General features: G+C 43.7%; 1 protein-coding gene across 5 annotated transcripts in view; it reads left to right on the plus strand.

The window, feature by feature from the left end:
- LOC309554136 (F-actin-monooxygenase MICAL3-like) overlaps positions 1–12,845 on the plus strand; it is a 173,587-nt gene extending 160,742 nt beyond the window's left edge. For all 5 annotated transcript variants that reach the window (XM_082255713.1, XM_082255714.1, XM_082255715.1 and 2 more), the window contains 3 exons: positions 2,348–2,447; positions 5,195–5,268; positions 11,952–12,845. In XM_082255713.1, coding sequence (XP_082111839.1) covers positions 2,348–2,447; positions 5,195–5,268; positions 11,952–12,136 — 359 coding nt within the window. In that variant the 3' untranslated portion in view covers positions 12,137–12,845. The remainder of the gene's footprint in view (positions 1–2,347; positions 2,448–5,194; positions 5,269–11,951) is intronic.
- Positions 12,846–24,580: the final 11,735 nt, after the last annotated feature.

The raw sequence follows: 24,580 nt of genomic DNA on the forward strand, positions 1-24,580 counted from the left end.
CACTGATAGTGACAGCTCTTTGGATCTCATATTGAGAGTTGACAGCAACCGATTCCAAATGCAAATAGCACACTTGAAATGAACTCTGGACCTTTTATCTGCTCCTTGTTAATGGGATAATGAGGGAATAACACACACCTGGCCATGGAACAGCTGAGCAGCCAATTGTCCCATTACTTTTGGTCCCTTAAAAAGTGGGAGGCACATATACAAACTGTTGTAATTCCTACACCTTTCACCTGATTTTGATGTAAATACCCTCAAATTAAAGCTGAAAGTCTACAGTTAAAGCACATCTTGTTTGTTTCATTTCAAATCCATTGTGGTGGTGTATAGAGCCAAAAAGATTAGAATTGTGTTGATGTACCAATATTTATGGACCTGACTGTATATACTATTTTCACTGTTTTTTTTTTTTTTCTTCACGATATTTATATGATCTGACAATCATTTGTGAATGCGCGTTGCACTAGTATATAATTTTTCATAAAAAAAAATTAAAGTGATTGTAAGGCTTGTTTTTTTATTTTTTTTATTAAAATAACGAACATGTTATACTTACCTGCTCTGTACAGCGATTTTGCATTCCTACTCTTTTCTGGTTCGTCACTGGTTCTCCTGGCTCTCCCTCCCCACTGAGTGCCCCAATAGCAAGCCACTTGCTTGTGCTCGCTCCTGAGCCCCCCCCCTGCTTCCTCATCATTGGCTCTGGCTGACAGCAACGGAAGCCAATGGCTCCTGCTGGTGTATCTTAGCAAATTAGAAGCAAGAGAGCCTCAGCTCTTGTGCACATCAATCGATCGAGATCAAGCTCAGGTAAGTATAAGGGGGGCTGCGGGAGCTGCTTGCAGAAGGTTTTTTACTTTAATGCTTTCAGTGCAACCAGTTTAAACTGTTTGACTTTAGAACCACTTTAGGGGCTCTTCACACTGCCCTGCTGCACTTATGCTAAAGCACAACAGCTAATCCAAGGTTTTCGTTCAGGTTAGCTATGCTTTCTGATAGATTTTCCTGCATGCTGATTCTTTGGTGAGCTTTCTGAAACCTCACCAAAACTGCAGGATGTCATAGAAGGCTATGGGAAAGCGCAGCTAACCTGCAAGAAACCCACAGACTAGCTGCACTTTGCCCAAAGCACAGTGGGCTTACTTTTGGGTAGTGTGAAGCGGCTCCTTTGAGTCATTCTGGTGGTTGTGCATATCATGGAGGTGGGTTGTGGCCTGTCAGAAGGAAATATGCATCATTTCCAGCAGTGGGGATGCACAGCAGTGTTTGTCTTATATTTATGGACACTTTACTTGCACAGTTGTGGTTATAATTTTGCAATAATGAATTTGTTTTAGTAGGTTTTTATACATTATTATAGCTGTATTTTGTGGTTCATAAGGGTGATAGTGCATCATTTGTGTCTGTTCAGGGGGACTGACAGCACTGCAGACAGCAGATAATAGAGAAAGGGAAGTGAAAGAAGTGTTATCATTATTGAATATCATTGTTGGCTGCTCCCTGTGCCTGTCACTGCCTAGAAGTCTATTTATATATTCTCTTCCTGTAATCCCCTTCATGGCAGAAATAATATTTGTAAGTGTTCTGCATTTAAGATCATCAGATTTGATTGCATTGCACAAGCTGCCAAGTTACCATGTTTCAAGCACTGGGAGCTGCAGAGGAAATGTTTAGGAATCATAGGAAGGGTTTCAGCAGTGTGCTGGCCTTCATTTGTAGTCTGATAACAATAAGTTGTTCTGTGCAACTACCCTATGATCTGGCCAACTATCTCTCTGCCCAGTTTTACAACCTATACTGGTCTCTGGGGGGTGGATAGGGGACAGTTAGGGAAAAGCTCTGTAGCAAACAATGCCAAAATTATTTATCATTCAATCAATCATGTGCTGGCCAAAATCTCTGCTTAGGTAAAATTGTTCCTAGAAAATACAGCTTGGTGGTCACTCAGCAAAAAAAGGTGAAGGAAACAAACTTAGGAAAGATTCAAATACATTCTAACAGCAAAAAAATAAAAAAAGCGGATGGAAGTTGATTTGTTTAGTAGAGCCCATCTAAATTCCAGGTGTTTGGTCATTCTGGATGATGGATCTATCTACATATGGATCACCCAACCAAAACTGCAAGAGGTGTCCCTGGCTTTTGTAAAACCTTTGTGCTCCTACAGATAGCAGTTAAAATGGCCGAGTGGGTGGGTTCAGGTTCCCGCTTGGCACTGCCCCTCTCCTGTGTGCTTAACTTTGAGCAGACCCTCCCCTATTCAGCTTTGTGTTTTTGATTTGCCGCATTGTATTGTTTCCCGTCTACCCTACCTTCCCAATCTGACGCTGCGCTTTTCTCGTAGGGATGGGCAAGAAGGATGACCCCAAACTGATGCAGGAGTGGTTCCGCCTGGTTCAGGAGAAAAATGCACTGGTCCGATATGAGTCTGAGCTGATGATATTGTGAGTTACGCTATGCAGGTTTTAATCATTCAGTATAAATTTAAAAAATCAAAGTTTGACCGGCAGAATTTTTCATTTTTTTTCTTTGCTGGGAATAGCTCATTTATCTCCTGACTGTTTTTATACTTTTAGCAGACGCCATCTCAGTTCTCCCTGCTGCCACTTCTGACTGACACATGGGGGAGATTTACTAAAACACAGAATATGGTGCAGCTGTGTATGGTGGCCAATCAGCTTCTAACTTCAGCTTGTTGAATTAAGTTTTGACAATAAGTGCCGGTTCACACTGGTGCAATGTGGGAACCCTGTGAATCCACTGCGGGTTCCCGAATCGCACCCGACTCGCAGGCAGTTCACACTGCCATATGCGGACTGCTGGGAGTGTCAATACAAAGGTAATGGCACCCCGAGGTTATTTCGCATATCGCAGTGCGAACTGTCAATTCAGACGGGAATCTGATCGCATAGTGTGAACACCAATGCAATCTGATTCTGGTACGGACCAAGAAAAGGGTCCTGCACAACTTTGGTCCGAAAGCAATGCAAATTCAGCCATACGATGTGTATAGCTGAATTTGCATCACACACATGGGATTTGCAGAGTAGTGCGGTGTCCGACAACGCTATAGTGGGAATTGGCACTAAAACCTGGAAGCTGATTGGTTTCTATACACAGCTGCACCATATTTTGATCTCCCCAGTTTTATTAAATAACACCCATGAAGTCTATGCAATTGCTACTTTGAGTGTTCAGTGGGCGGGGCTACCTGCTCTGTGGTCACATGAACAGCCCCAGTGTGCAGGTGTGCAAAAAGCCTGCCAATGACATGAAACTTTTTTGGGGGTTTTTTTGTTTCAAATATTTTATTTTCTTTGGAGAAGGATTGTCCAGTTTAGTAAGACAATAGTACAAAAATAATGGTACACCAGTGTCCCCAGTATAGACATAAATCAGCTATTCAATGAAGACTGGATTTAAACGAACATCAACAGGGTTTCAGAATTTTTTTTCAGAGACTTAAAAAATAAAAAAAAGGAAGATTCCTGATAAACTGGTCACCATAGGAAAATCTTAGGATGAAAAAAGTAAGTGGAGAGAGAGAGATAGGCAGAGATAAGAAAGGAGAGGAAAGGTTACGGGGGGGGGGGATTCAGGTAGCTTGAAGATGGAATTCAGGAGCAACATCTGACTGGCAAGTTATTATTTAACCACTTGCCGACCGCCGCAAGTACATGTCATTCTCCCCTGTGTAAAAATGGAGATCAGACGGCTTTACTATGTAGGACCGTTGATCTCTGTTCTTACACCAGTAGCCATGTCCAATCACAGTTAGAAACACGCCCCTAGGACACACTTAACCCCTCCCTCTCCAATACAGTTAACTCCTTCCCTGCCAGTGTAATTTTTACAGTAACAGTGCATATGTATAGCACTGATTACTGCAGTAATGTCACTGGTAACCCCAAAAGTGTCAAAAATGTCAGTCAAGGGTCCGATCTGTCCGCCGCAATGTCGCAGTCCCGCAAAAAAAATCGCAGATCGCCGCCATTACTCGTTAAAAAAAAAAACACAACAAAAATGACAAAAATCTTTCCCTTTGTTAGTAAACACGATAACTTTTGCGCAAACCAATCAAAATACGCTTTTTGCGATTTTTTTTTTTTCACCAAACATATGTAGCATAAAACAAATTGGCCGAAAATGTTAAAAAAATTTGATTTTTACATTTTTACATTTTTTTCAGTCTCTCGATGTGCAAAATTAATAGAGACATGCCCCAAGCGACTTACAGCTGTAATCGCAGCAAAAGGTGGCGCAACAAAGTATTAACTTAAGGGGGCTGAATAATTTTGCACGCCCAATTTTTCAGTTTTTTATTTGTTAAAAAAGTTTGAAATATCCAATAAATTTCGTTCCACTTCATGATTGTGTCCCACTTGTTGATTCTTCACACAAAATTACAGTTTTATATCTTTATGTTTGAAGCCTGAAATGTGGCAAAAGGTCGAAAAGTTTAAGGGGGCCGAATACTTTCGCAAGGCACTGTACATAGTTAGTCTGGTTGAAAAAAGACACAAGTTCATCCAGTTTAACAAAAAGAAGGTGGGGGCGGGGGGGGGGGATTATGCAATCCTAAACCCACAGTTGATCCAGTGCAAGGTAAAAAAAAAAAAGCATGGTCTAAGTTGCTCCAGCAGGGGAAAAATTTCTTTCCTGTTACCCCAAGAGGCAATCGGATGTTCGCTGGATCAACTTTACCTATAAATATTAGTATCCAGTTATATTACTTGTATCTAGGAAAGAATCCAGGCCTTTCTTAAAACAATCTACTGAACTGGCTAGAACCACCTCTTCAGGGAGTCTATTCCACAGTTTCACAGCTCTTACAGAAGAAGCCTTTCTGTATTTAGGGAAGAAGATGAAACTATGGCAATAGAGGTCAGTACCAATAGAGGATGAATCTACAAAGCAGTGATAAACACATAACAGAGATTATAACCCTTCATAAATAAATAAAAAAAAAACAATAAAGGTGTCTTGGCTTGTTATACTGCAATAGTGTTGTATTTAAAGTAAAGACATAAACATATGCAATTAAAGTTACTTTTCTCTGACTACATATTACATTACCTAGAATATGAGATCCCTTGTGCCTATGTGTATAAATCAATTTTCTGAACGCGTTAGTTCAGTGCAGCCAAAAAATGAATGTAAATGTATCATTAACTCCAAATTTTGTCTTTAGTGCCCGCGAGTTGGAGCTGGAGGACAGACAAAGCCGACTACAGCAGGAGCTACGGGAGCGGATGGCAGTGGAGGGTGAGAGTAGTGCTCAGTGATGAGATATAAGTTCAGGTGTCCTTTATTTGTTTTCAAGTTTTGATTAGGCTCTATTCACACCTCAGAAAGGCAACTGAGTAATGCACACTTTTTTGTGTGTTTCCACACAACGCATTTAGAGCAGCCAATTTCATTAGGCTGCCTTAAGTGCAGGAAATGCACACACAAAGTTCCTGACACATTTTAAAAATTGTGTTGCACCAAGAAACAAGGTACTGCATTTGCAAGATGCGTGAAGGTGCCATTTGGAATTAATGCCACTGCTGTGCATCTGCAAAAGGGCAACACATTTTTGAGCTGCAGGAAAGTGCAGGTGTTTCCCCAATGCACTGGTGTGAACAAAGCCTTAGTGTTATTGCTGACTGCATATATGGCTGTTAGCAAGCAATTTTGAACCAGCTTTCATTGCAAAAACAACTAGATTAATTGTGATAGAAATTTTATTACAAGTTTCTGTGAAAGCTGTGAATTTATCATAGCTGTTGTAGGTAGTTTGCCTCCATATGTTTAATCTGGTTGAAAGTGTAATTTCTCCTCTCACCTTCCAGGACGGTAACACATGAGAGATGAGAGGCTCCACCCTACAGGAAACACAATCAGTTCACAGCTGTTAAGACTCCACCCTTCCCCTTTTCCTTCAGTATTGATTGTGTTTCTCCCACAGCGAAAAAAACATTTGATTTTTTCGCTGACCAGAAGACTTATGCCTCGTACACACGCAACGATTATCGGCCGACCGATCGTTCGACTTTTGTCCAAGTTGTGTTTTGTTGGTTGGAATGTGCCTAGACTGCACACAAATTTTCTCGGCCAACAAAATTCTACTTCAGAAGTGATGTCATGTGTTGGTTTGTTTTCTTTGTGTTTTTTCTTCATTGAGCATGCCCAGACTTGCTCATCAGATTTTTCCCTGTCGAAATCTGTACTGACTGCACGAAAATCGGCCGTTGAGTTGACGGCCAACAAAAATTTTATAGTCTGCACACCAGATTTTTTTCGGCCGAAAAGTCGGAGTTGGTTGTCGGAAGCATCATACTAACAAGCCGAAAATCGGCAGATTGGACGTTGGCCCGAAAATTCCCTGCCAATTTTCGACGCGTGTGTACGAGGCTTTAGAGAGTCGGATGGTACTCCTGGGAGGCAGGTTCAGGAACGCCTGGTGAGGGCCGCACTCTACCTGCATGCCTTTTGGGCTTCTCACAGGTCGCCTCTTGTGGCACAGGCAAGTCGGACACAGCGTGGTGGTCCCTCCACTTGTTGCCCCACTCAAAAGGGATGTAAGGTGGTCTGCAGAAACCTAGAGATTCCATGAGTATTACCACAGATTCTTCCATGGTCAGCAATACACACCAGATAATCTGAATATACTGTGCTAGCTGCTATGATTCTGGCACGTATCTCCAAGATGGTTCATTTAGAGTCTTCTTACTCTTTAAAGCTTGCCTCCTATGTTTTTCCCCCATATGGAGGACAGACACAGTGAGGGGTACCCTTGGGGAACATGTTCTTGTTATGGAGTTGCTTGCTATGTGTAACATCTTAACAAGTTCCAACCTATTATTTCCTCCTTACACTGCTTTTAGATCAGTTGGTGTGTAAGAGTTAATTGGGACCCCTTGATGGTTTGGGCTACTGCCCACCCCTTGATGAACTAAAAACATAATATATTTTTCTGCAACCCTGATTGGTGGTTTTCTGGGTGAAAACCTCTACACAAGAGCTACATATACTAACTTGTATTTAATGTTTGCTTGTTAAGCCCTTCAGGTGTCTGATTGCCTCCAAGCTAAGATTGTGTCCACCTCTTCCTGAGGCTGACTTAATTGATCTCCAGGTCTGTGCTTGTTAAGACCTTAGATCCTGGGAGACTTGGACTCACTCCCACCTGTATGTTGGCTAACTACACCTACTTATACTTATGTGGTAGGGAAACCGATACTACTACCGTGGTGTATGCACCCACCTCAGACTTTCATTATTTGGAACTACCCTGGTTCTCCTCTGGTGGATGAAGGTTTAGTACCTAGAGTCCAAGCTATGCCTGTGATAGATTTTGGCCTCTGCTGGCTGAATTCACCAGGATTCTGACTTTATGCCTTCTCTGGCTCCGTATCCATACCGTATTTGCTTACTAGAAATACACCTCTTTGAAAGTTGTGGGTGTCTTTCTATTATACTTTATTTTTGTGTACATTAGTAATGCACAACATTGAAGTTGTAACACATGGCTGTACCCGGGCTGCTAAATCAGAAACGCACAACAATAAAGGTTGCTACTGACATTGCTGTTGTGGAACTACTCTGTTACTATTTAAAATACACAACATTTAAATTTTGTTAGTAGCATCTCAGTTGTTCATATGGCTGTACATGGGCTGCTAAATCAGAAATGCACGAAGGTTGCTAGTGTCATTTCTGTTATGACTACATTGTTACTAAGTGCACAATTTTAAATCTTTGTTAGTAACATTTCTGTTACATGGCTGTACCATGTTACGATTCAGAAAAGCGTGTTACTAATCAAGTTGCACAACTTTAAACATTTGTTAGTAACATTTAAGTTTAAAAAAAAATGCACAGCATTTAAGTTTTGATAGCAACCTTTTTTGTTGGTCTCATGACTGTACCCTGTTGCTAATCAGATATGCGCAACATTGACGTTGGCATTGTCTCTGCGTTAAATAACTATACCTTGTTGCTAATTAGAAATGCACAACATTGACGTTGTTAGTGTCTTTCTGTTATGACTGTACCTTGTTGGCAATCAGAAATGCACAACAGGGAATTTTTAGTGTCTTTCTCATATATAACTATACCTTGTGGCTTATCAGAAATGCACAAACTTGAAGTTTGTATCTTTTCTGTTCATTTTGGATTTTATGATTATACTTTGCCAGGCATCAGCAATACACATCACGGAAGTTCGTGTCCCTTCTGTCTTTATATTGGATATATTGCTGATCTTGCACAACATGGATGTTTTTGTCTTTTCGGTTTTTACATTTGACCATATACATCTGAATATTCAACAGTGAAGACGGTTTGTGTCTTCCTATTTATATTTATTATATAGCCCTAGCTTATTGCACTTTTAAAATACACAACATTGAAGTTTTATCTGCTTGAAACCTGGTAAGGTTGTAGGACACTAGAAGAAAGTTATAAAATATCCTCCTCTCTCCTTTAAGAACTTTGTTCATAGAAGTATTATGGCCTAGGGATGCAGTATCAGAACTTATCTGACCCATATACCCAACTTAATAGGTTACAGTTCTATATGTATCCTTCAGATCACTCTCTTGGCGTAACTGGTTGTAGTAAGCCAATGTGAGTATTCTGCTACTACTATGGACTGACTCTGAAGTAGGGACAGGGCCGGTGCAAGAATTTATGGCGCCCTAGGCAAAATAAAAATTGCCGCCCCCGCACCAAATTTAACCACTTTATGACCGCCCGGCCCGCCGCAGTTATACGGCGGCAGGCAGCTGATCCTGGGCGAATCGCCATAGCTGTACGTCGTTCGCTCTCAGGAGGCACCCAATGGTGTTGAAGTGGATTATGGTTACAGACATCAGGTAGGACACCTGATCTCTAAGGCATGGTTAAAATAAACATTCTTTTACCAAGCTCCCTTCTGCCTAATTCTATTGCATTTGCGGGAAGGTCTATAGGGAGTTAATTATGGTTTCAGGCATCAGGTAGGACACCTAATTTCTACGGTATGGTTAAAAACATTCTTTTGCCACGCTCCTTTCCGCTTAATTTTATTGCATTTGCGGGCAGGTGTATAGGAAGTTTGTGGTATTTAGAGCATTTTCACAACTGACATGCCAACATTCAGATGCGAGGGAAGTCATAGGTTTGTGTACTTTGGGTACATACCTGTCCAGCTTTCTGAGTCCAGGAAATAACCTTCCCTTGATCTATTTCCCTTAAGTGGGCTTCCCTTTACCCATCACTATGGGAAATAAATAAATAATAATTTAAAGGGGGCCTGCAAGGGTTGTCGGTCAGGGAGCTTCTTTTTTAATCACTCTCCTGAACAGAGTAGTGTTTAAGCCAGATCCACTTTGGTGATCAAAGCAGTGTCTTTGTTTCACAGAACAAGTCTTGGATTAGTCCTTTTAGTGGCCCTAAGAAGTGGTGCAGACATGAAAGACCACGATTGCTAGAGGATTTAGACAGTCAGTCTTGCTAACCTACTGATTTCACAGGCTTTCTGATTTCATCTTTAAGTTCCCACTCCACATAGGTCCTGTATCCGAAGCAGAGAAGGCAGAGATTTCGGAGGGGCAAACCTGCTGATCAGCCTCCTGATCCAAGATATCTTCATCACTCCTAATGGAGTGGAGGTAAAAGGCGCTGCAAGCCTGGCATTTGGCAGGAAGATCTTTCAGGCATTGGTCCCACCCTAAGGTAGGCCTGTGGTTACTTTATTATCCTCTCATGCGTTGCCGTCCTGGAAAGTGAGAGCAGAAAACCGACTGTTAGACTTACCTGTAACCGTGTTTCTGCGAACCTTCCAGGACGGCAGGGCTACTTTCCGCCCAGTTAAAAGGGTGAGAAAAGAATGTAAACAATAAGTGGTGAGTACCCAAGTGAATGTATACCCCGTGTGAATCTGCTGGGAGAATTACTTTTTTTTACAACTGAGGTACAAAGAGAAGGGGTGGGGCCTTTTAACAGCTGTGAACTGATTGTGTTTCCTGTAGGTTCGAGCCCCTCATCTCTCATATGTTGCCATCCTGGAAGGTTCGTAGAAACGCCATTACCGGTAATTTTAACGGTCGGTTTTCTTGTTCTTCGCTGAATCTGATATACAGTGGGTACGGAAAGTATTCAGACCCCCTTAAATTTTTCACTCTTTGTTATATTGCAGCCATTTGCTAAAATCATTTAAGTTCATTCTTCTTCCTCATGAATGTACACATATCGCCCCATACTGACAGAAAAACACAGAATTGTTGACATTGTTGCAGATTTATTAAAAAAGAAAAACTGAAATATCACATGGTCCTAAGTATTCAGACCCTTTGCTGTGACACTCATATATTTAACTCAGGTGCTTTCTATTTCTTCTGATCATCCTTGAGATGGTTCTACACCTTCATTTGAGTCCAGCTGTGTTTGATTATACTGATTGGACTTGATTAGGAAAGCCACACACCTGTCTATATAAGACCTTCCAGATCACAATGCATGTCAGAGCAAATGAGAATCATGAGGTCAAAGGAACTGCCTGAAGAGCTCAGAGACAGAATTGTGGCAAGGCACAGATCTGGCCAAGGTTACAAAAAGATTTATGCTGCACTTAAGGTTCCTAAGAGCACAGTGGCCTCCATAATCCTCAAATGGAAGACGTTTGGGACGACCAGAACCCTTCCTAGAGCTGGCCGTCCGGCCAAACTGAGCTATCGGGGGAGAAGAGCCTTGGTGAGAGAGGTAAAGAAGAACCCAAAGATCACTGTGGCTGAGCTCCAGAGATGCAGTCAGGAGATGGGAGAAAGTTGTAGAAAGTCAGCCATCACTGCAGCCCTCCACCAGTCGGGGCTTTATAGCAGAGTGGCCCGACGGAAGCCTCTCCTCAGTGTAAGACACATGAAAGCCCGCATGGAGTTTGCTAAAAAACACCTGAAGGACTCCAAGATGGTGAGAAATAAGATTCTCTGGTCTGATGAGACCAAAATAGAACTTTTTGGCCTTAATTCTAAGCGGTATGTGTGGAGAAAACCAGGCACTGCTCATCACCTGTCCAATACAGTCCCAACAGTGAAGCATGGTGGTGGCAGCATCATGCTGTGGGGGTGTTTTTCAGCTGCAGGGACAGGACGACTGGTTGCAATCGAGGGAAAGATGAATGTGGCCAAGTACAGGGATATCCTGGACAAAAACCTTCTCCAGAGTGCTCTGTACCTCAGACTGGGCCGAAGGTTTACCTTCCAACAAGACAATGACCCTAAGCACACAGCTAAAATAACGAAGGAGTGGCTTCACAACCACTCCGTGACTGTTCTTGAATGGCCCAACCAGAGCCCTGACTTAAACCCAATTGAGCATCTCTGGAGAGACCTAAAAATGGCTGTCCACCAACGTTTACCATCCAACCTGACAGAACTGGAGAGGATCTGCAAGGAGGAATGGCAGAGGATCCCCAAATCCAGGTGTGATAGACTTGTTGCATCTTTCCCAAAAAGACTCCTGGCTGTATTAGATCAAAAGGGGGCTTCTACTAAATACTGAGAAAAGGGTCTGAATACTTAGGACCATGTGATATTTCAGTTTTTCTTTTTTAATAAATCTGCAACAATGTCAACAATTCTGTGTTTTTCTGTCAGTATGGGGTGTGCTATGTGTACATTCATGAGGAAGAAGAATGAACTTAAATGATTTTAGCAAATGGCTGCAATATAACAAAGAGTAAAAAATTTAAGGGGGTCTGAATACTTTCCGTACCCACTGTAGAAAGACAATCTGGCAAGTCCTCGGTAAAAGTTGGTCAAGTTCCCTAAAATCACTCCACTCGTTATATACTAGCTTCTTATATCTCATGGAAAACTTGCCAATGAGATCTATTCTTTAGTTACAGTTGTCCTTTAATGGATGTGGGGGGAATGGTGGTGGAGAATCCCTTTTCATGACTGTTTTTTTATGTGCCTTTGCAGACAATCTAAAGACAGAGCAGGAGTTATCAGATGAGAAGAAGATCCTGAATGAGATGCTGGACGTTGTTGAGCAGCGAGATGCATTAGTGGCGCTGCTGGAGGAGCAGCGTTTGCGGGAGAAAGAGGAGGACAAAGATCTAGAAGAAGTCATGTTATCTAAAGGTTATAACATGAACTGGTCCTGAGGTCTCCCCTGCTGTCCCCCAACTATGGAGGGGTCATTTGTCTTACATGTGAAGGTGGGCAGAGAACCTCCTCAGAGGAAAAGGGCGTTGCTCAATGGAGCTGTTACATGAACCTGTAGACCCTTGCACGGTTCTTCCGGGGCCTGCCACGAAGAAGGGACGTTTAAAAGGGAGATAGCGTTTGTTACAGACAGGACGTTTCACTTCCAGTGCGACACTGAAAAGTTTCTAATCAGGTTTACATTATGCTGCCATTTCTGCGGTGCCGTGCATGACCACTTGTGATCCTTCCCACTGACTCAAGAGGTTTTTGTTTGTTCTTTTCTTGTTCTTTTTTGTCTTGCGCCGCGGACAATAATGCAAGTGAGTGTCACTTTGAACATTTGGCCACTAGGTGGCTGTTCCTTTACGTTTTTTTCTGGTTTAGTCTTTCTCCCAATGGATTTTAATGGAACGTGCGTTTCTCAATGTTTGAGTTTGTTTCCAAATGGAAGGAAAAGCGTCGTTAGGAAGTTTTGTTTGTTATTCGCCCCGGGGTCGTTTTTTCGGCATTGATAGTAAGAAGAGGGGGGAGATATCTGCATGATTATAGGGTAATGTTGAAGCCCAAAAAATTTAACTCTGAACTGCCGCAATGTATATGCAAATACTCACAGATTGTATCCTACACTGAATGACAAAAAAAAGGTTTTGTTTTCCTTTTTCTTTTTTTTTTTTTTCTTTTTAAGTTTTCATTTTAAATCAAAAAAGGCTAATCAATCACAGACCTTAAAGTGATTTTTTTTAGTTCTCTTGAAAGCCCTCCCAAGTTAACATTCTGTTCCGCTGTTCAGTTTGTTGGAGCTCTGTCCTGGTATGGGAGAGCGAAAGCTGTCACTTGGGGGAAGGACAAAGGTCATTACCTCTTTGTAAGCTCTGAAACAGACGGGCATGCAGGTTATCCTGAAACCATACCCAGGGCTTCTCCCGGCAAACAGGATGTCAGTGGAGTGTGTCAGAGATGAGAATCAATGCATAGGCAGGCTGCCTTATCAAGAGAGTCCCTGTGCCCTAAAGTACATCCGCCTCTTTGTGGTCTAATTTTTGCTTCTTTGCAGTTGCTTATCCTGATCTTATGCAGCAAGTTGCTGATTCCAGGCCACACCTACTATATTATTATTTTATTTCAATCTCCAAAGATTTTCTTGCTATTTATTTAAAAAAAAAAAAAAAACGTCTCCTTATGCTGCCGAATGTGTTAAAATAGCTCTGCTTCCAGCTGTCCTGGGCTCAAACATTCAACATTGTTGAGCAAAAAGATAATAGCTAATAGGTTAAGAAGTTCACCCAATAACAGTCCCCTTGCTGGAATGGTGGGGCAGAGATTCGGAGCTGCCTATTGGCCGATAAGAGTGGAACTTCAAACAGAGCAATACAGTGAGCTGGTAAAAGGGGAGAGGCAAGGTTGGTTTTAGTTGTGGGAGGAAAGTTTTTCTACTAATTCTAATAAGCCTGCTGCAATGTATGATAATATTGAATGTCTGCACACATTATTTTGGGCCATACACACCTTCATAGTTCATGTTAGAGCATATTTTACTAAAGTAACTGCTGCAGATCTGTTTGTCATGCACTCAGTATCTTTGTTTCGTGCGTGAAATGGGGCTGGTGATAAAATATGGTCGCCGTCTTCCCAACCATGATCACTGCACATTGGGATTCTGTTCTGCCAAGGTATTCAGTGGCTCTTGAGGAAACCAGAAATACTTGCTGGGACTTAAAGTCCTGAAGTTTCTAAAGAACTACAAGTGGGAAAACAGAGTTCTCTTTTATAAAATTCAGTGGTTACTGGCTCTTCTGACGATTGGAATTGCGTAGCATGTGGCCTCAAATCATTGGCCTCTTTTTTAATGACAATTAGTTGAGTAAAACATTCTTTCCATATAATAGGTGAAGGTTTATCACATGCAGCATAGTAAGCCATTGCCATTGGGTGAGAATCCCAGCTACCCAATAGTGCAGTGACATACTCAAAGGCACACAGATACCATTATACACCCCACACTTGGGCACATGTCTGTGGTCATCCCACTAGCAGTGCCAAACAGATTACACTGCTGCTGCTCAGATTTCTCTATTACACCATTCTGATTTAAGCTGGATACACACTATACAACTTTTGTTGTTAGATTTCCTTTAGATTTACCTTCAACTATGTAGTGCAAGGACCTGCCCTGACTGCATACAAATTGAAAGTGTTTAGGTTTATACTCATATTATATGGTTTTGGTAACTCTAAAGGAAAAAATCTAAAGAGAATTGTATAGTGTGTATCCAGCCTTAAACTCTTCATTGGGCCAAGCAGCTGCTGAACAGGGAGGCTGAGTGACTGAAACCACGTGTGGGCAAGTCACTGAATAGGGAACTTACAAATATGTAAAACTTAATCCAATAATAGAAATATGTGAACCTTACATTAAGTAAACATTCAAATCATACCTCCAAATATGTTTGCTATCAGAGCAGACTCCACAGTAGAAGGTTTTAATCAGACAAAGAAACAGAAAAGGTACATATATGTGCTACATTGTCTCATTAGATAACCATGGTGCCCTGGAAATCTTTTGTCATTTATCACGATAATCTGTAAATCAAAGATTGTGTACACACACAATTACATATAAAACAATGTTGAGAAAAAAGATATAAAATAAATGTTTGATTTTTCTTAGTGAAATCATAGCAAGCAAAAAGTTTTTACCCTAAAAATACTTTTGCACCAACTGTTTCAGTTAGAAGTTTCCTTTTTCCTATAATTCTGTGCTTTCCCCATCATTGCTGATTCAGTTCTAATATCAGACCTTGCGTCAGTTTTACTCAGAAATGATTAGTCTCAGGTTGAGAGCAGACTGGGTGTTTCCTTATGGTGTGAATGTTTATATTACAATAATTTGAACTTTGTAGAACAGTTGCAGATTTGTGCAAAGGAGTTTGTTATCATTTTGGGAAAAGTTTTTGATGGTGTTAAATGTTCGCACTGAGCATGATATGATTACACCTCCTTGACGTGAAGGTGAAAAATGAGAATTATAATGGTCCGCTTATATTTAGTGTACAGCAATTGTGAAAAGTGCAAGGCCAGAAAAAGAAATTACTAAGTCCAGATGTTTCCAGTACAGGGTACTTTTAATACTAGAACATACAAAGGTATTTTAGACAACTGTGCCCTTCCAGCCTCCTGGTAACTGGTTGGGGAAGGCCCTTTTGCTATTCCAGCATGAATATACCCTGTGTACAAAGCCAGCTCCATAAAGACATGGTGTGACTTGTTTATGTGAAGGAACTCAAGTGGCTAAACAGAGCTCTGACCTCAACCCTACTGAACACCTTTTGGATGAATTGGGATGCCAATTATCGTTCAAGTGTTCTCATTTAACATCAGTATCAGATCTCACAAATAGGCATATATTTCAACAGACACACTCCTCCAAAGTGGAAATGCATATATACAGTAAATGTGTGTGTATGAAAAGAGATTGTATTTAAAAATTGTACTCACTAAAGAGTTAATTTACATTTGAAATTTCACTTACATCCTTGCTCATTGTAGAAATTTGCTTGCCTTTGGCATGGGCACATGCCAAAGATAAAAGTGTACTATTGAATGTAGAGAGACTTTTTGGTGAGTTTAATAACTGACAAAAGTCAAGAATAAATTTAGTGACTAACCAAGCAAGTAAAGAAAACATAGGTGTTCCTGTTGGTAAGCCAGCAGTTAAAGCATTCGCCCACTTGTCTTGGCAGATTAGCTTTCGACTTCCACATGTGCAGTGATTTGGTCGAAGGCGGTTAAGGTTTTGCACTGAGGCTTTAGCAGGAGAGGAGTTAAGTTTTCACATGAATCTTCTCCCCTCTATAGCACAAGGAGGGCTTCAAGCCGATAGATCGCCAGCCCCTGGAGATGGATTACTTATATGTGCGTTTAAAAATATTATTAATTTATTTAGAGGTTTTATGCTGTTAACAGATTATCTGCTGTATATTTGATGTCTTAGTATCGCGTTGAGAAGCCATTATTTGTGCTGCTCTGCTGCCCTTCTTCTGGGGACAGCAAGGGTTAAATCTTCATGGCCTCCTGCAAGGGGAAAGGGGCCACGTCATGTGTTCCGACAGCTCCCATCTGGGCAATCATCACAAGCCGTGATGGCGCCTCAGAACCCGGATGGGCACTGTCAGACCTCAATCTTCCATATCACAGCCACGGTAGTCTCGTCTAAACAGCCAACAGTTTGCTCAGACACTGTTTTCACTTTTTTTTTTCTTCTCTATTAACTTATTTTTTAATACTTGAAAGAAGAGTTGCTGTTTTTATATATAAAAGGTTTAAAAGTGTAATTTTCTGTGTCTGTGTCTTTATTGGGCTTAAGAAATCTGTTTATAAAAATGTGTATTTTAGATAAAAAAAGGAAACTTTTTCCAGGCTCAGATAAAGTAAGGAAGAATTGGAACCTCTGTCAGGTTATTCTAGATGTGTTTGTCCCCACTGGGGAAATCTCAGAAGGTATCCAGAGGACAGGAAATGGGGTGTAAATCTGAAATGGGGACACAGCAAAAAAAAAACCTGACAGGGTTTCTAAACCTTTTCCCCCAATCTACTGAAGGAAATAATCTCTCCAACAGGGACGCAGCAGTAAAAACCTAACTTATTGTTTACTTCCTTGATTGTGTCCTCACTGGGGAGCTTTCCAAGTGACATCCAGGTATCCTGTGGTTGCTTTAGGGGCAGTTAGAGATCGGCTGCAGTCACAAATCGCTCTGTCAATGTCCACAAAAGTCCTTTTCAGGGCTGGTATTTCGGTATAGGTCTAGTATCTTTTGAGCTTAGGGAAAGGTATCCTGTGGTTGCTTTAGGGGCAGTTAGAGATCGGCTGCAGTCACACAGAAATCGCTCTGTCAATGTCCACCAAAGTCATTTAAAATGCCCCAATGTCGTTTTAGGGTCTATTACAGTCTCTTTACTATAGGGCCAGGTATCATGTGGTTGCTTTAGGGGCAGTTAGAGATCGGCTGCAGTCACACAGAAATCTCTTTGTCAATGTCCACAAAAGTCATTTAAAATGCTCCAATGTCGTTTTAGGGTCTATTACAGTCTCTTTACTATAGAGCCAGGTATCCTGTGGTTGCTTTAGGGGCAGTTGGAGATCGGCTGCAGTCACACAGAAATCGCTTTGTCAATGTCCACAAAAGTCATTTAAAATGCTCCAATGTTGTTATAGGGTCTATTACAGTCTCTTTACTATAGGGGCAGGTATCCAGTGGTTGCTTTAGGGGCAGTTAGAGATTGGCTGCAGTCACACACAAGTTGCTCTGTTAATGTCCACAAAAGTCATGTAAAGGGCTGCAAATTTTTTGGTATTGCTGTGCAGTGCACTAAAAAGGGGGGGTGGGGGAGGGGGGTAATCCACAGTATAATATACTTTGTAGAAAGCATATTATAGTGGATTAGTACTATTATTGTGCACTGTGCAGCATTGTGACAGGTGTGGTGGTGAGACTGAGCGTTTCTGCAGCAACACTACTCACAGTGACAAAAGCACTTATAATGTATTATAACTGGTGTGATAGACCAATTGCCCCCCCCCCCCCCGTGCCACATATTGAAGTAGGGTGTTATCTGAGTAAACTTTTTCAAGTGTATTTGTGTCATGCAACAGTATTGCCTAGTTTGCTGAGTGAAGTCTGGTACACACAGCGCCAAACTCACTGGCCAATTTTTTGAAATGGTGTGCTACACCAATGTCACATATTAAAGTGGGGTGTTATTTAACAGTATAATTTTCTAAGAGTGTATTTTAGTCCTGCAAAAATTTGGCCTCTTGCTGTGTAAACAGTGCTACACACAGTGACAACAATTACTGGCCAATTATTTGTAGAACTGGTGTAATAAACTTGTGCCCCCCCCCCCCCATGTCACATATTGAAGTGGGGTGTTATTTAACAGTATAATTTTCTAAGAGTGTATTTTAGTCCTGCAAAAATTTGGCCTCTTGCTGTGTAAACCGTGCTACACACAGTGACAACAGTTACTGGCGAATTATTTGTAGAACTGGTGTAATAAACCTGTGCCCCCCCCCCAATGCCACATATTAAAGTGGGGTGTTATCTGAGTAAACTTTTTCAAGTGTATTTGTGTCATGCAACAATATGGCCTAGTTTGCTGAGTGAAGTCTGGTACACACAGCGCCTAACTCACTGGCCAATTTTTTGAACTGGTGTGCTACACCAATGCTCCCCCACCAAAGCCACATATTGAAGTGGGGTGTTATTTAACAGTATAATTTTCTAAGAGTGTATTTTAGTCCTGCAAAAATTTGGCCTCTTTTGCTGTGTTAACTGTGCTACACACATTGACAACAGATACTGGCCAATTATTTGTAGAACTGGTGTGATAAACCTGTGGCCCCCCAATACCACAGATTGAAGCGGGGTGTTATCTACACAGACACATGTTCTAGCAAACACGGGCAGGGAAGGTATATCACTTTTACTGCCCACTGGGTGAACCTTCTGACGGTCATTAAGCATGCAACCCATGGCACCTGTGTAGATTTAGTTGTACCGCCACGGATTGCAAGCAGGCCTGCCTCTTCTTCTCCTACTCCTCCTCCATCCTCCCTCTCCTCCTCCGGCTGACTTCTCCTCTTCCGCTGCTACCGTCTCTTCTCCTGCGCCGCCCAAGATTCCCAGAACCTATTCCACATGCCAGGTGAGACGTTGCCATGCTGTGCTGTGTCTGTTGTGCCTGGAAGCCAAGAACCACACTGGTCCTGCACTCCTTTCAGCTTTGCGTTCACTGGCAGATCAGTGGCTGACACCGCTCAATTTGTCAGTTGGTAAAGTGGTAAAGTAAACGGTGCCAATCTGCTGAGCGCGCTGAAACAGGGCAAAATAACACGTGCCATGCATGGCACACGTCCTGAACTTGGTGGTGCAGCGATTCGTTGGCAAATACCCTGGGGTCCAGGACGTCTTGCGGCAGGCCAGGAAAATCTCAGCCCATTTCCGAAGATCTTACACAGCCATGGCTCGCCTTGCTGAGATTCAGTGGCGACACAACCTGCCCCTCAGGCGTCTTATTTGTGACTGCCCGACGCGATGGAACTCAACGTTGCATATGCTCGATAGGCTGCTCCAGCAGAAAACGTGCAGGTAATGACTACCTGTTCGAACTCGGCGGCAGGACAGGTTCTCGGGAGCTTGGGTTTTTTTCACCTCGCCAGTGGCTGCTCATGCGGGACGCATGCAGACTTCTGCGGCCATTCGATGAGATCACCAAACTGGTCAGTCACAGCCAGGGCACCATAAGTGACATCATACCTTACGCCTTCTTTCTGGAGCGTGCATTGCGTCGTGTCATTGATCAAGCCGTTGAGGAGCAGGTAGATCAGGAAGTCGCAATGTTGAATGAATTCCCAGGGGGTGCTACTCCATCTGAGACAAATCAACAGCAGGAGTCTGAAGAGGAGTCAGAGGAGGAGTATGGTGCTGGGGGGGGGGGGTGAGGAGGAGCAAGAAGAGCATGCTTTAAACCTTTCTGGGATCCCTGGTGTTATTCGTGGATGGGGGGAGGAGAACGAAGATGACATTATCCTGGATGATGAGCTGGAAGCAGGCCACTATACCGCTTCCAGTTTAGTGGGAATGGGGGCCTACATGCTGCAGTGTTTTAAGGGGGACCCCCGTATAAAACGCATAAAAGCCAAGGACCATGTACTTGGTGGCAACGTACTTAGACCCCCGGTACAAACACAAAATGGCGGAAATGTTACCACAATCACAGAGGGCGGTCAGAATGCAGCACTTCCAGGCCTTGCTGCGGGAAATGCTGCATTCTGCTTTTCAGTGCGTTGGCAGAGGAATTTCCAGTCACAGAGAGACAGTTGCGGGTAGCAATCCAACATCTATTTAGAAAGTATTTTCTCTGTCGCTCATTGACAGACGTAGTCTTCTTGATTCACAAGAACTGGGTTATGTTGTCTCCGCAGGAGTAGGACTAGGCAGAAAAGAAAAAACGTTCTGGCTCCACCCTAGGGGCAGTCCCAGAGGGTATATCCTCCCTCTCTCTGCTACAAGGCATCAGTTTTTTTCTGTCTAGTCAGGAGTAAGGACCTAAGTTCCTTGCTGGGATCTCTGGTCCTGGCAAGATTTTTTTTTTTATTAGAAAAAATATTTTTTAGGTAGTTTTTCTCCAGTGTTTTTTCCTGTGAGATCTTCAAGCAAATACGCCGGACTGGGCGACACTAGTGGTCACCCCAGCCGGCCTACGAGCGCGCGCAGACCATTGCATTGCGCTTGGTCGGCCGCGACACATTCAAGTAAGTATGCGGGGCCGGGCGACGGGCTGGATGTTGAGATCCAGTGGTCACCCCGGTTTCTGCCTACGAGCGCGTGCAGACCAGAGCTCCGCGCTGGGTCGGCCGCGACGGAGTCCCATTGGAGGGACTGACCTTGCGAGTTAAAAGTCTCGCTTGGACGCCAGGAACCAGAGAGTCGAGGCGTCCGGAGTGGTCCACAACCCCCCACCCCGGTGGAGAGGGTATTGTGAAGAGAGGGTGCCTGTCGGTTCGGTATGGTGAGTAAACGTTCCCTTTTTTCCTCGTTATGAGGCAGTATGAATTATGGGCCCCTCCATACATGGTCAGTATCTGTCTGACACTAAAAGTCCCCATTGTAAATACAGCATGTGTTTGGTGGGAAGTGGACTTGGTTTGAGAGCGAACACTCTACCCAGCAGACTGTAGTATTACAGCAGACATAGGAGGTATAATCCTACCTTAATTGTAGTGTACCTCCTGCAGATCGATAAACCGCCATTTAGCAGAGATGCAGGTGGATGTGCTGGGAAAAACGATTTTGGCAGTCCGCCGCCATTTTGCCGTAGACCGGGTGAATGAATGTCCTCAGGTCACGCCGGCCGCCATGTTTTTGGAGTCTATTGTCTCCTGTATGGGGGCGGCCATGTTTGATGAGCCCAGCTACCTCGTGGAGAGCTGGGAACGCCGAAAGGCGTACACAGGGGGCGGAGCCACGTCCTTCTACCCGGGAAAACTAACACAGCTCTTTCCAGTCTGTAAAAGACAGACGCTGACTGCAGTTGGTTGGAAACTTCTCTGCATCGGGTGGTGAGCCTTGAGGGTCCCTCTCTCTCTCTATGGGGATCGAGAAGCAGGTACTCTGAGGGGCGCTATTGCGCTAGGGGGATACACATAAAAAAAAAAAAAGGTATTTTTTGTTTAAAAAAAAAAGTTTTTGTTTTTTCTGGCAGAGGTGTCCTGAATTAACATGGACCCTGCCACTCATGTATCTCCACCGGATCCCCTCGAGGTGTCTGCAGGATCCTCCAGCACCCCACTGACGGTTGAATCATTGTCAGCTATTATGGAAACTTTTGTGTCCCGGGTGGAAGTGGCTTGTCAGGGACAGGGCGCAAGAAAGCGACCCCCGCCTAACCCCTTATTATCTGAAACTTCGGATTCAAAATCTGAGCCTATTTCTGCAGTTGCAGGTACTTCATCTGGGATTGGTGTCTCGGGTACTGTCTCTTCAGACAGTGAAGAGGATGTTTTGGCATCAGCCATAGCCCGAGAGGAAGCGTTGGTAAACGCACTCATTGTATCTGTTCAAGAAACCTTAAGATTACAGGGTATTCCGTCGGAAATAGCTGAAACTGAAATCCCCTTTGGGACTAAAAAACGCATCAAAGTAGCGAAGGTTTTTCCATTGCCCAAATGTTTTGGCAATCCAATCAAAGAAGAATGGAGTCTGCCAAAACGCACTTCTGCTATTTCTAAACGCATTAACAGGCGTTATCCGTTTGAGGAAACCCTCATTAAGAAATGGACAGAACCACCTGTGGTGGATTCACCAATTGCTAGATTGAATAAAGCCACGGTTATTCCTTTAGAAGACGCTCCGTCTTTTAAAGATCCAGTGGATCGCAAGATAGAAGCTATGTCTCTCACCATGTTTTCCTTGATTGGATCAGCTTTCAGACCAATAATTGCTATTGGACTGGTTTCGCAGACTGTAACTGAATGGACCAAGTGGTTGCGCCGGGACTTAGAAGAAGTCCCTCAGGCGGTATCAGATTTGTTGGAACAAATGATACAGGGGTTACAGTTTGTGTGTGATGCGGCGTTAGACGCCACTCCATTATTGGCGCGAGCATCAGTTTCAGCAGTGGTTCTCAGGCGTACACTGTGGCTAAAAGGTTGGTTAGCCGACCAAGGTTCCAAAAAAGCATTGGCTAATATCCCCTTTTTAGGAGAGCGTCTATTTGGAGCCAACTTAGATGAGATCATTAAGGATCTCACGGGAGGAAAGAGCACCTTTTTACCGCAAAATGTTAAAGGTAAAGGACCTCGTCAAAGACGAGGGCCTTCTTTCTCTGCTCACAAAAAGTTTTTTCGTCCCGCGGGTGAAAAAATTATGTCCTCCAAAGCTCCTTCAGGAGGCTTCAGGGGACGTTGGTCGGACAAGCAAAAGCCTGATAAATCGTCCAAAGCCTGAAGGTGCGCCCCCACCCATAACTGGGGTGGGGGGACGTCTTCGCCGGTTCCCGGATCCATGGCTTTCCAGAATCCCGGACAAGTGGGTTTGCGAAGTCATAAGGTCAGGGTACAAGATCGAGTTTCGATCTCTCCCACCGGCGCGATTCTTCCCTTCCAATATCCGACTATCCCCGGATCGTCTAGAAGATCTGCGGAGAGCAGTCACGGATTTACTACAACAAGGAGTGGTAGTCCACGTTCCTTGGACAGAACGTTTTCAGGGGTTTTATTCAAACCTATTTACAATACCCAGGAAAGAGGGCAAAGTGTGTCCAATTCTGGACTTAAGGGCACTCAATTCCTTTCTCAACATAAGAAAATTCAAGATGGAATCCATTCGCACAGTAGCAGCCTTCCTGCATCCAGGGGATGTCCTAGCGTCCATAGACATCAAGGACGCCTATCTTCACATTCCCATTTTCGCAGGACATCAGCGGTTTCTACGCTTTTCCGTAGAAGAGAACCACTATCAGTTTGTGGCGTTACCTTTCGGTCTCGCCGCGGCTCCTCGGGTCTTCACGAAGGTGTTGGCCCCAATGTTGGCACTACTGCGCCAAAGAGGCATATCAATTCTAGGTTACCTAGACGATCTCCTGCTTCATGCAGAGTCTCCTCAGACCCTGCTACAAAACATAGAAATTACTATAATTTCTTTACAGGAATTCAGGTGGCTGGTGAACCAGCAAAAGTCATTTCTGGTTCCCACCCAGAGGCTCGAATATCTGGGTCTAATTCTAGACACAGTCAGGACAAGAGTTTTCCTTCCGGTAGGGAAACTCCGGAAGATTCAATCAGCAGTCCAGTTGTTACTATCCAACAGCTGGTCTTCTCTTCGAACTTGCATGAGGGTTCTGGGGTTGATGGTGGCTTCCTTCGAAGCAGTCCCATTTGCCCAGTCCCATACCCGAATTCTTCAGCAAGAGATTCTTCTCAGATGGAATCGGAATCCGGAATCCCTGGACAATCGGATCCGACTGAGCAAACAGACCAGAGAGTCTCTGGTCTGGTGGCTTCGGTCTCCGATGCTCAGCCAGGGAAAGTCATTTCTGCCAATATATTGGACGATAGTGACCATGGATGCCAGTCTATCCGGATGGGGAGGAATTCTCGGTCAGTTATCTGTCCAGGGACTTTGGTCCCCGGAAGAATCCAGGTTGCCGATAAATGTATTGGAACTGAGAGCGATCAGACTTTGTCTGATTCACTGGACCGAGCAGCTCCAGGGCAGCCCGGTTCGGATCCAGTCGGACAACGCCACGGCCGTGGCTTATGTCAATCACCAGGGGGGCACCAAGAGTGTCCGAGCGGCCAAGGAAGTGGCTTGCATTCTTCGCTGGGCGGAACGATTTGTTCCAGCGATCTCTGCGGTGTTCATTCCGGGGGTGGAAAATTGGCAGGCAGATTATCTCAGCCGTCAGACTCTGGATCAGGGGGAATGGTCCCTCCATCCAGAAGTTTTCCACCAGTTGTGCCTACGTTGGGGCACCCCGGATGTGGATCTGTTGGCATCACGATTCAACAGGAAAGTACAGAGATTCGTGGCTCGCTCCCGCGATCCTCTAGCAGAGACCGCAGACGCACTGATCGCCCCGTGGGGGCAATACCAGCTAATGTATGCCTTCCCTCCTCTCGGGTTACTGCCAAGACTTCTTCGCAGGATAGAGGAGGAAGGAATTCCAGTAATCCTGGTAGCTCCAGACTGGCCTCGCCGAGCGTGGTACGCCGACTTGGTCAGACTGGTGGCGGACGTCCCGTGGAGACTTCCTCTCAGGGAGGACCTACTGTCTCAGGGACCGATCTTCCATCCTGCTTTACGATCGCTGGCTTTAACGGCCTGGCTATTGAGACCCAGGTG

The sequence above is a fragment of the Pelophylax lessonae genome (genome assembly GCF_965119305.1).
Source record: "Pelophylax lessonae genome assembly, chromosome: 4".
NCBI lineage: Eukaryota > Metazoa > Chordata > Amphibia > Anura > Ranidae > Pelophylax > Pelophylax lessonae.